This window comes from Panulirus ornatus, chromosome 14 (genome assembly GCF_036320965.1).
Source record: "Panulirus ornatus isolate Po-2019 chromosome 14, ASM3632096v1, whole genome shotgun sequence".
In the NCBI taxonomy this organism is placed as follows: Eukaryota; Metazoa; Arthropoda; class Malacostraca; order Decapoda; family Palinuridae; genus Panulirus; species Panulirus ornatus.
Genome location: NC_092237.1, coordinates 854,369 through 867,792, shown reverse-complemented (window position 1 = coordinate 867,792; position 13,424 = coordinate 854,369). Strand labels below are relative to the sequence as shown.

At 40.7% G+C, this 13,424-nt stretch overlaps 1 protein-coding gene across 7 annotated transcripts in view; it reads left to right on the top strand.

The window, feature by feature from the left end:
• Positions 1-13,424, top strand: part of LOC139753122 (uncharacterized) — a 122,428-nt gene that overhangs the window by 21,175 nt on the left and 87,829 nt on the right. For all 7 annotated transcript variants that reach the window (XM_071669225.1, XM_071669226.1, XM_071669228.1 and 4 more), the window contains exon 3: positions 5,698-5,820. In XM_071669225.1, coding sequence (XP_071525326.1) covers positions 5,698-5,820 — 123 coding nt within the window. The remainder of the gene's footprint in view (positions 1-5,697; positions 5,821-13,424) is intronic.

Below are 13,424 nucleotides of genomic sequence, written 5' to 3'. Positions count from 1 at the left end.
CACAGGTATCTTTTGCACAAGCCATCACTGCTTCCCTGAATACATTCCATTCCTCCCCCACTCCCCTTACCTCATTTGCTCTCATCTTTTTCCATTGTGCACTCAATCTCTCATGGTACTTCCTCACACAAGTCTCCTTTCCAAGCTCTCTTACTCTCACCACTCTCTTTACCCCAACATTCTCTCTTCTTTTCTAAAAACCTCTACATATCTTCACCTTTGCTTCCACAAGATAATGATCAGACATCCCTCCAGTTGCCGCCCTTCTGAGCACATTAACATCCAAAAGTCTCTTTCACGTGCCTATGAATTGACACATAATCCAATAATGCTCTCTGGCCATCTCTACTACTTACATACGTATACTTATGTATATCTCTCGTTTTAAACCTGGTATTCCCAATCATTTATCATACTTTGTTGATGTCTCCCGTGTTAGCGAGGTAGCGCAAGGAAACAGATGAAAGAATGGGCCTAACCCACCCACATACACATGCATATACATACACATCCACACACGCACATATGCATGCCTATACATTTCATTGTATACATACATATACATACAGAGACATATACATATAAACACATGTACATATTCATACTTGCTGCCTTCATCCATTCCCATCGCCACCCTGCCACACACACACTCACACACACACACACACACACACACACACACACACACACACACACACACACACACACATTCACACACACACACACCCCCTGCACATGCAAGAGGTAGTGCTAGGAAAAGACAACAAAGGCCACATTCTTCACACTTAGTCTCTAGCTCTCATGTGTAATGCACTGAAAACTCAGCTCCTTTTCCACATTCAGGCCCCACAAAACTTTCTATGGTGTACCCCAGATGTTTCACATGCCCTGGTTCAATGCATTGACAGCACGTTGACCCTGGTATACCACATCATTCCAGTTCACTTTATTCCTTGCACAACTTTCACCCTCATGTATCTTCATTCCCAGATTGCATAAAATCTTTTTCACTCCATCCTTCCACTTCCAGTTTGGTCTCCCACTTCTTGTTCCCTCCACCTCTGACACATATTTCCTCTTTGTCAATCTTTCCTCACTTATTCTCTCCATGTGATTAAACCGTTTTATACACCTTCTGCTCTCTCAACCAAACTCTTCTTATTGCCACACATCTCTCTTACCCTTTCATTACTTATGCGATCAAACCACCTCACACCAAATATTGTCCTCATACATTTCATTTCCAGCATATCCACCCTCCTCCGCATGACCCTATCTATAGCTCATGCCTCACAACCATGTAACATTGTTAGAACCACTATTCCTTCAAACATACCCATTTTTGCTCTCCGAGATAACATTCTCACCTTCCACACATTCTTCATCGCACCCAGAACCTTCGCTACATCCCCACCCTGTGACTCACTTCTGTTTCTGTGGTTCCATCCACTGCTAAATCCACTCCCAGATATCTAAGACACTTCACTTCCTCAAGTTTTTCTCCATTCAAACTTACCTCCCAGTTGACTTGTTCCTCAACCCTACTGAACCTAATAACCTTGCTGTTATTCACAATTACTCTCAGCTTTCTTCTTTCACATCCTTTACTAAACTCTGTCACCAACTTCTGCAGATTCTCACCCGAATCAGCCACCAGCACTGTATCATCAGAGAACAGCAACTGTTCATATGTTTGAGGAACAGAACCTGGATGTTTTGGCTGTGAGTGAAATGAAGCTCAATGGTAAAGGGGAAGAGTGGTTTGGGAAAGTCTTTGGAATAAAGTCAGAGGTTGGTGAGAGGACAAGAGCAAAGGAAGGAGTAGCACTACTCCTGAAGCAGGAGTTGTGGGAGTATGTGATAGAGTGTAAGAAAGTAAACTCTAGATTGATATGGGTAAAACTGAAAGTGAATGGAGTTAGATAGGTGATTATTGGTGCCTATGCACCTGGTCATGAGAAGAAAGATCATGAGAGGCAAGTGTTTTGGGAGCAGCTGAGTGAGTGTGTTAGCAGCTTTGATGCATGAGACCATGTTATAGTGATGGGTGATTTGAATGCAAAGGTGAGTAATGTGGCAGTTGAGGGTATAATTGGGGTACATGTGGTGTTTAGTGTTGTAAATGGAAGTGGTCAAGAACCTCTAGATTTGTGTGCTGAAAAAGGACTGGTGATTGGGAATACTTGGTTTAAAAAGAGATATACACAAGTATACATATGTAAGTATTAGAGATGGCCAGAGAGCATTACTGGATTAAGTGTTAATTCATAGGTGCATGAAAGCGAGACTTTTGGATGTTAATGTGCTGAGAGGGGCAGCTGTAGGGATGTCTGATCTTTATCTTGTGGAGGCAAAGGTGAAGATTTGTAGAGGTTTTCAGAAAAGAAGAGAGAATGTTGGGGAGAAGAGAGTGGTGAGAGTTAGTGAGCTTGGAAAGGAGACATGTGTGAGGGAGTGCCAGGAGAGATTGAGTGCAGAATGGAAAAAGGTGAGAGCAGATGAAGTAAGGGGAGTGGAGGAGGAATGGGATGTATTTAAGGAAACATTGATGGCTTGCGCAAAAGATGCTTGTGGAATGAGAAAGGTGGGAGGTGGGCAGATTAGAATGGGTAGTGAGTGGTGGGATGAAGAAGTAAGATTGTTAGTGAAAGAGGAGAGAGAGGCATTTGGACTATTTTTGCAGGGAAGTAGTGCAAATGATTGGGAGATGTATAAAAGAAAGAGGTTGGAGGTCAAGAGAAAGGTGCAAGAGGTGAAAAAGAGGGCAAATGAGAGATGGGATGAGAGTATCATTAAATTTTATGGAGAATAAAAAGATGTTCTGGAAGGAGGTAAATAAAGTGCATAAGACAAGAGAGCAAATGGGAACATCGGTGAAAGGGGCCAATGGGGAGGTAATGATAAGTAGTGGTGAAGTGAGAAGGAGATGGAGTGAGTATTTTGAAGGTTGTTGAATGTGTTTGATGATAGAGTTGCAGATATAGGGTGTTTTGGTCAAGGTGGTGTGCGAAGTGAGAGGGTCAGGGAGAATGATTTGGTAAACAGAGAAGAGGTAGTGAAAATGTTGCGAAAGATGAAAGTTGGCGAGGTGGTGGGTTTGGATGTTATTGCAGTGGAATGTATTAAAAAGGTGGATGACTGTGTTGTTGACTGGCTGGTAAGGATATTCACTGTAATTATCGTTTGTGGTGAAGTACCTGAGGATTGGCAGAATGCATGCATAGTGCCATTGTACAAAGGCAAAGGGGATAGAGATGAGTGTTCAAATTACAGAGGCATAAGTTTGTTGAGTATTCCTGGGAAATTATATGGGAGGGTATTGATTGAGAGGGTGAAGGCATGTACAGAGCATCAGATTGGGGAAGAGCAGTGTGGTTTCAGAAGTGGTATGGAATGTGTGGATCATGTGTTTGCTTTGAAGAATGTATGTGAGAAATACTTGGAAAAACAGATGGATTTGTATGTAGCTTTTATGGATCTGGAGAAGGCATATGATAGAGTTGATAGAGATGCTTTGTGGAAGGTCTTAAGAGTATATTGTGTGGGAGGTAAGTTGCTAGAATCATTGAAAAGTTTTTACCAAGGATGTAAGGCTTATGTATGTGTAGGAAGAGAGGAGAGTGATTGGTTCCCAGTGAATGCTGGTTTGCGGCAGGGATGTGTGATATTCCCATGGTTTTTTTAATTTTTTTCGGATGGGGTAATTAGGGAGGTAAATGCAAGAGTTTTGGAGAGAGGGGCAAGCATGGAGTCTGTTGGGGATGAAAGAGCTTAGGAAGTGAGTCAGTTGTTGTCCACCGATGATACCTTACTTACCTAATAACTTGCTCTTATTCACATTTACTCTCAACTTTCTCCTTTTACACACTTTTCCAAACTCAGTCACCGACTTCTGCATTTTCTCTCTTGAATCAGCCACTAGAGCTGTATCATCGGCAAACAAGAACTGACTCACTTCCCAGGCCCTCTCATCCCCAAGAGAAGGCATACTCGTCCCTCTCTCCAAAACTCTTGCATTTACCTCCCTAACCATCTCATCCATAAACAAATTAAACAACCATGGGGACATCACATACCCCTGCCGCAGACCGACATTCACTGAGAACCAATCACTCTCCTCTCTTCCTACTTGTACACATGCCTTATATCCTTGGTAAAAACTTTTTACTGCTAACAGCTTACCTCCCACACCATATGCTCTTAAGACCTTCCAGAAAACATCTCTATCATCACTCTCATATACCTTTTCCAGATCCATAAATGCTACATGCAAATCCCTCTACTTTTGTAAATATTTCTCCCAAACATTCTTCAACACCAACACTTGATCCACACATCCTCCACCACTTCTGAAACCACACTGCTCTTCCCCAGTCTGTTCTCTGTCAATACCTTCTCATACAATTTCCCGGGAATAATCAACAAACTTATGCCTCTGTAGTTTGAACACTCACCTTTCTCTCCTTTGCCTTTGTACAATGGCACTATGCATGCATTCTGCCAATCTTCAGGCACTTCACCATGTTCCATACATATGCAGGATATCCTTACCAACCAGTCAACAACACAGTCACCCACTTTCTTAATAAAGTCTACTGCAATACCATCCAAACCTGCCACCTTGCTGGATTTCATCTTCTGCAAAGCTTTCACTACCTCTTCTCTCTTAACCAAGCCATTCCTCCTGATCCTCTCACTTTGCACACCACCTTGACCAGAACACCTTAAATCTGCCACTCTGTAATGAGACACATTCAACAAACCTTCAAAATACTCACCCCATCTCTTCTTACATTATCACTGCCTGTTATTACTTCCCCCCTTGCCCCTTCACCGATGTTCCCATTTGTTCTCTCGTCTTATGCACGTGACTTACCTCCTGCCAAACATCTTTTTATTCTCCCTAAAGTTTAATGATACTCTCTCACCCCAACTTGATACCCATTTTATCACCCAACTACTAGGGATGAATGAACACGTGGGTTGACTGTGGATCAGCTGCCGCAACCATGCTTCATGATTAGGAACACCTCAAAACCATGAAGGTCCATATATAAATTAAATGTATTTAGGAGTCAGGCTGGAGTAGTTTAAAGACAACTAAATGCTGAAAGTGTTCATTTTGTTCCCCAAAGCCCAAAACATGTTCTTTGTTTTTGTTCAAAAATGCCTCTGAAATTATAACTTTTTGATGACTATGAACAACTTTGTAATTTTTTTGGGATGTAGTATCAAAAGGATGGGGAATGTGGAATTTAAAAGGACTTTCAGAAATACTTCTCCAAAGTAAAAGTTATGATTAGTGACTTTGTCTAGTTTACCTAAGGAAATAGAAATATTTGATTTTTTCATGTGTTCTTTAAACAAAATGTTTGAAACAGTTAATGCAGTTTCCTAGGCACAGCAAAGGGAAGATAAGTTTATTGAACACTGCAGTTGAATATTGGTGTACCAGCACTCTCTCCTCAGTCATTCACATTGTAGATGTCTTCCATGCAACCATACTCCTTGAAACACTTTGCACATTTCACCTTATTTTTGATACCACAGCATCTCTTCAGCTTCTTGGGGCTTTTGAGGTGCTATACTGTGTTTCACATTTATTTCCTTCAACACCCCCTTGTACCTAATTGGTTTTTTGATTTTTTCAATACAAAAGAAGTCCCAAATGAAACAAAATGATTCTTTTATTTTCAGGCTCTTTCAAAGTTTGAAACAGCCCAGGATGTCACCACTGCGAGTGGTGTTGAGACTGAAGACAGTCTCCAGTCTGAATCAGTTACTCAAGAGAGTCCCCAACTTGAATTTGAGGGAAAACAGGTGTGTCTCCTTTATGTACATATTCTTTTATATAGTCATCATTTCACCTAGATTATATTTTGATCATTGATTCATCATATTGTAACTTTATACAAAAGTAAGTAATTGATGGTTGAGGTGAAAATGTGTGGAGTTCAGTATGGTGCCATCAATTGAGAATTATATCTTACAGATAGGAATAAGTAAATACAGTGATTCATCTTATCTACTCTCGTTAATTTCAAGTGTGATTGGATGTCTGTTTTACCCACCATAAACTCCTCATTTAGTAGGAAAGTGAATGAATTAAAACATTCCAGATTGATACAGTAAATGATCTTGGATAGCTAAGAAACAATTTCCTTGGATCATTGTTTTCCTTTTCCCTCAGTGGGACCTTGGCTTTCTATTGTCTAGTTTTGTAAAATTTCATATACATGTGAGATAGATGTACAGTCCCCATTGAGAGAATTTTGGATATTTGTAAGTATAAGTACTTTTTTATTGTAAAACATTTGATCAAGTACTTCAGAAACTGTGTGGTTTAACTGTTTTTATCTATTTATTTATTTACCATGTTAGGGTTTTGAAAGTGTGTATGGAATAAATAAATCAGCCTTTATGAGGATTATGTTCAATTAAGGAAGTAATTGAACAAAATTTAGCAAAAGAAGAGAATTGGGAATGTGATATTGTGTTTAATTTAGAATTCATATTCGTATGAATAAGATTGGGAGGTGGATTTGAATGGAGAAAAACTGGAGGAACTGAAGTGTTTTAGATATCTGGGAGTGGATTTGGCAGCGGATGGAACCATAGAAGCAGAAGTGAATCATAGGGTGAGGAAGGGGGCGAAAGTTCTGGGAGCGTTGAAGAATGTGTGGAAGTTGAGAACATTATCTCGGAAAGCAGAAATGGGTATGTTTGAAGGAATAGTGGTTCCAACAATGTTATATGGTTGTGAGGTGTGGGCTATGGATAGAATTGTGCGGAGGAGGGGGAATGTGCTGGAAATGAGATGTTTGAGGACAATATGTGATATGAGGTGGTTTGATCGAGTAAATAATGTAAGGGTAAGAGAGATGTGTGGTAATAAAAAGAGTGTGGTTGAGAGAGCAGAAGAGGGTGTTTTGAAATGGTTTGGTCACATGGAGAGAATGAGTGAGGAAAGATTGACCAAGAGGATATATGTGTCAGAGGTGGAGGGAATGAGGAGAAGTGGGAGACCAAATTTGAGGTGGAAAGATGGAGTGAAAAAGATTTTGAGTGATTGGGGCCTGAACATGCAGGAGGGTGAAAGGCATGCAAGGAATAGAGTGAATTGGAACGATGTGGTATACCAGGGTAGACGTGCTGTCAATGGATTGAACCAGAGCATGTGAAGCGTGAGGGGTAAATCATGGAAAGTTCTGTGGGGCCTGGATGTGGAAAGGAAGCTGTGGTTTAGGTGCATTATTACATGATAGCTAGAGACTGAGTGTGAACGAAAGTGGCCTTTGTTGTCTTTTCCTAGCGCTACCTCGTGCACATGAGGGGGGAGGGCGTTGTTATTTCATGTGTGGCAGGGTGGCGATGGGAATGAAAAAAGGCAGACAGTATAAATTATGTACATGTATATATATGTATATGTCTGTGTGTGTATATATATGTATACGTTGAGATGTAAGGGTATGTATATTTGCGTGTGTGGACGTGTATGTATATACATGTGTATGTGGGTGGGTTGGGCATTCTTTTGTTTCCTTGCGCTACCTCGCTAATGCGGGAGACAGCGACAAAGCAAAATAAATAAATATAAATCTATTTATGACATTACCTTTAGCAATAGGTTTGACTAAATTACTTTTTAGTGATATTAACTATAGGGATAGGGGAAAAAGAATACTTCCCACACATTCTTCACTTGTCATAGAAGGCAACTAAAGGGGATGGGACTGGATTTTAGTGATGGGTGATTTGAATGCAAAGGTGAGTAATGTGGCAGTTAAGGGAATAATTGGTGTACATAGGGTGTTCAGTGTTGTAAATGGAAATGGTGAAGAGCTTGTAGATTTGTGTGCTGAAAAAGGACTGGTGATTGGGAATACCTGGTTTAAAAAGAGATATATACATAAGTATACATATGTAAGTTGGAGAGATGGCCAGAGAGCATTATTGGATTACGTGTTAATTGAGAGGCACATGAAAGAGAGACTTTTGGATGTTAATGTGCTGAGAGGGGCAACTGGAGGGATGTCTGATCATTATCTTGTGGAGGCAAAGGTGAAGATTTGTAGAGGTTGTCAGAAAAGAGGAGAGAATGTTGGGGTGAACAGAGTGGTGAGAGTAAGTGAGCTTGGGAAGGAGACTTGTGTGAGGAAGTACTAGGAGAGACTGAGTGCAGAATGGAAAAAGGTGAGAGCAAAGGATGTAAGGGGAGTGGGGGAAGAATGGGATGTATTCAGGGAAGCAGTGAAGGCTTGCGCAAAAGATGCCTGTGGCATGAGAGGGTGGGAGGTGGGCAGATTAGAAAGGGTAATGAGTGGTGGGATGAAAAAGTAAGATTGTTAGTGAAAGAGAAGAGAGAGTCATTTGGACAATTTTTGCAGGGAAGTAGTGCAAATGACTAGGAGATGTATAAAAGAAAGAGGTAGGAGGTCAAGGGATAGGTGCAAGAGGTGAAAAAGAGGGCAAATGAGAGTTGGGGTAAGAGAGTATTGTTAAATTTTTGGGAGAATAGAAAGATGTTTTGAAAGGAGGTAAATGAAGTGCATGAGACAAGACAACAAATGGGAACATCGGTGAAGGGGCAAATGGTGAGTTAATAACAAGCAATGGTGAAATGAGAAGGAGATGGAGTGAGTATTTTGAAGGTTTGTTGAATGTGTTTAAGATATAGGGTGTTTTGGTCAAGGTGGTGTGCGAAGTGAGAAGGTTAGGGAGAATGGTTTGGTAAACAAAGAAGAGGTAGTGAAAGCTTTGCGAAAGATGAAAGCTGGCAAGGCGGTGGGTTTGGATGGTATTACCGTGGAATTTATTATACAAGGGGGTGCCCCACACAACTTTCCATGGTTTACCCCAGACGCTTCACATGCCCTGATTCAATCCACTGACAGCACGTCAACCCCGATATACCACATCGATCCAATTCACTCTATTCCTTGCCTGCCTTTCACCCTCCTGCATGTTCAGGCCCCGATCACACAAAATCTTTTTCACTCCATCTTTCCACCTCCAGTTTGGTCTCCCACTTCTCCTCATTCCCTCCACCTCCGACACATATATCCTCTTGGTCAATCTTTTCTCACTCATTCTCTCCATGTGCCCAAACCATTTCAAAACACCCTCTTCTGCTCTCTCAACCACGCTCTTTTTGTTTCCACACATCTGTCGTACCCTTACATTACTTACTCGATCAAACCACCTCACACCACACATTGTCCTCAAACATCTCATTTTCAGCACATCCACCCTCCTGCGCACAACTCTATCCATAGCCCACGCCTCGCAACCATACAACATTGTTGGAACCACTATTCCTTCAAACATACCCATTTTTGCTTTCCGAGATAATGTTCTCGACTTCCACACATTCTTCAAGGCTCCCAGGATTTTCGCCCCCTCCCCCACCCTATGATTCACTTCCGCTTCCATGGTTCCATCCGCTGCCAGATCCACTCCCAGATATCTAAAACACTTTACTTCCTCCAGTTTTTCTCCATTCAAACTTACCTCCCAATTGACTTGACCCTCAACCCTACTGTACCTAATAACCTTTGCTCTTATTCACATTTACTCTTAACTTTCTTCTTTCACACACTTTACCAAACTCAGTCACCAGCTTCTGCAGTTTCTCACATGAATCAGCCACCAGCCCTGTATCATCAGCGAACAACAACTGACTCACTTCCCAAGCTCTCTCATCCACAACAGATTTCATACTTGCCCCTCTTTCCAAAACTCTTTCATTCACCTCCCTAACAACCCCATCCATAAACAAATTAAACAACCATGGAGACATCACACACCCCTGCCGCAAACCTACATTCACTGAGAACCAATCACTTTCCTCTCTTCCTACACGTACACATGCCTTACATCCTCGATAAAAACTTTTCACTGCTTCTTACAACTTGCCTCCCACACTATATATTCTTAATACCTTTCACAGAGCATCTCTATCAACTCTATCATATACCTTCTCCAGATCCATAAATGCTACATACAAATCCATTTGCTTTTCTAAGTATTTCTCACATACATTCTTCAAAGCAAACACCTGATCCACACATCCTCTACCACTTCTGAAACCACACTGCTCTTCCATTTAAAGATGGAACCATATATTAATTATCATTGGAGATTTCGGCATCAAACACAATTGTGTTGACCTTAATCAAATTGTAAATTAATGTATTTCACCAGCTAATTACATCATGTACTGTTACAAATGATGGAATTAGTGACCATATATACATCCACAGAATGTAAATTGTGATATACATGATATATCCTTAGTATAAGACTTAGATTATGGTGTAATATGTGCAGTTCTTCATGAAAGTATGTAATCATGTAATGATGCTGATGCATGTTTACAAGTGTACAGATGGCCCTTTACTTAATGCATAGATAATTTACTGTTGTATATCATACAAAAAGTCACAACTCAGCTACATATGGTCAAAATCATATAGAATTCTAATTTCTGGAAGATCTTGAAGTTTGGGCACAGAATCCCAGAGACCTGTAGGGTTAGACTAGATGAGGTAGGAGGGAGGTACATCATTTGTATTTGTTTGTTTTGGACATAGATTTTTTGTGACCATTGATTTTAAGGAGTTGTTTTTTCATTTTTGTGATATTGTGGACCTTATCACTTAATTTTTTATTCCTGGGAATTACCATCTTGGGGAGAGTGACCATGACCTAAAAACCCTCAGGATGCATATTCCAGACACTTCTCTCAAACATGCTCCATCCCACTCATGCTTTCCGAAGTCATCTTCCATGTGTACTGTCTGATTTTCTTTCCCAGGATGCTAGCTGTCAAGCAAATTTTCCTTATTTACATATATTTTCTTCACTAACTTACATTGTCTTTCCATGACTAAACCACTCTTAATCCACAGCATGAGACCATACTCCATAGTTTTTCTTTCCATCATTCCATACCTCTCATGTACTTTCATTACTTTCTTCATCCCATCAGCTAACACAAGATGTGCCCCGTAGATATCTCATTTCAGCAGCCAGAAACTTAGAATTGCCAGTTCCATTCCATGTCCATGTTTGACTCAGCAGGATAGGGTCGAATGAATTATTCTGTTCCTCACTTTTTTCTAGGACATTTATGTTTCATGACCATCTCCCAAAGATCCAGTTACTTTTTTTCCTGAGGTCATCCCTTTCCTGATTATAGTATTTCTATTGTGCCATGTTTTCATGGTACTGAGTTTATATATTTTTTATTATTTTTATTATACATAATCGCTGTTTCCTGCATCAGTGAAGTAGTGCCAGGAAACAGACAATTGATGGCCCATCCACTCATATACACACGTGTATATACATGTAAAAAAGATGGGAGTTGATGTAAAAATGCCTGGAAGAGTCAAGTTACGATTTCTGAATGAAGGAAAAGTGATGTGTTAAACTTATTAATGCCATATATGTAAAACAATCTAATGAACTATATACATATACATACACATATGCAGACATTGCATACATACACATGTACATAGTCATACTTGTTTGCCTTCATCCATTCCTGTCGTTACCCCGCTCCACAGGAAAACAGCATCACTATCCTCTGCTTTAGCAAGGCAATGTCAGGAATACAGACAAAAAGGCCACATTCATTCACACTCAGTTTCTAGCTGTCATGTGTAATGCACCGAAACCACAGCTCCTTATCCATATCCAGGCCCCACAGACCTTTCCATGGTTTACCCTAGATGCTTCACATACCCTAATTCAGTCCGATGACAGCACGTTGATCCCCGTATATCACATTGTTCCAATTCACTGTTTCTTGCATGCCTCTCACCCTCCTGCATGTTCAGGCCCTGGTTGCTCAGAATCTTTTTCACTTCATCCTTCCACCTCCAACTTTGGTTGCTTCTTCTTGTTCACTTTATCTCTCACACATATATCCTCTTTGTCAATCTCTCCTCACTAATTCTCTCCATATGTCCAAATCATTTCAGTACACCCTCTTCTGCTCTTTCTACCATATTCTTTTTTATTTCCTCACATCTCTTCCCCTTACATTACTTCCTTACATTACCACCTCACACCACATATTGTCCTCAAACATTCCATTTCCAGCACATCCACCCTCCTCTGTACAACCCTATCTATAGCCAATGCCTCGATTTTAAGTACTCATATTCGCTAACTGCTTCTAGCATTTCAACACCCATCCTAACCTTGCACTTCAGTTCATTAGATTGTTTTACATATATGGCATTAATAAGTTTAACACATCACTTTTCCATCATTCAGAAATCGTAACTTGACTCTTCCAGGCATTTTTACGTCAACTCCCATCTTTTTAACACTCTACTTCAACTTTCTTCAGTGTCCATTCACTCTCCACAAACAACACCAAATTGTTCTGCAAATAGGATGGTTAACACTGACCACATCATTCAGTCCAACACAAGCTTGAGTTTACACTTCTATGACCACATCCTTTCGTCCAATATAAGCTTGAGCCCCACTCTTCTTGTGACCGCATCCTTCTATCAGCACTCTTAACCATTCTTCTGTCCAGCAGAGGCTGGAGTCTCACTCTTTCTGCCACTGCTTCCTTCAGTCCAACACAAGCTTAAGTTCCACTCTTCCTGTGACTACATCCTTCTGTCCAACACTACCTTGAGTCTCATGCTTCTTAGTCTTGCAATCTTAACTTATTGACCCATATAACATGCAGGAGGGTGAAAGGCATGCAAGGAATAGAGTGAATTGGAACGATGTGGTATACCGGGGTCGACATGCTGTCAATGGATTGAACCAGGGCATGTGAAGCATCTGGGGTAAACCATGGAAAATTCTGTGGGGCCTGGATGTGGAAAGGGAGCTGTGGTTTCGGTGTATTATACATGACAGCTAGAGACTGAGTGTGAACGAATGTGGCCTTTGTTGTCTTTTCCTAGCGCTACCTTGTGCACATGCGGGGGTAGGGGGTTGTTATTTCGTGTGGCGGGGTGACGATGGGAATGAATAATGGCAGACTATGAATTATGAATATGTCTGTGTGTGTGTGTATATATATGTATACGTTGAGATGTATAGGTATGTATATTTGCATGTGTGGACGTGTATGTATATACATGTGTATGTGGGTGGGTTGAGCCATTCTTTTGTCTGTTTCCTTGTGCTACCTCACTAATGCGGGAGACAGCGACAAGGTGGAATAAATAAAATAAATAAAATAATTTGTTAAATCAGGTCACATTATGAAGCCTTTTCTCACCCCTCTACCTTTTTCATTTGTTTCAGTCATTCTCCCATTAATGCATCATACAGCTTTCTTCTTTATGCTTTATACATTTCTACCTTCATATTCTCTGAAAAAATATGATCTTCAATCTCCCATAAATGCCCCTGATCTTCACCTATTCTGTTCTGTTACCTTT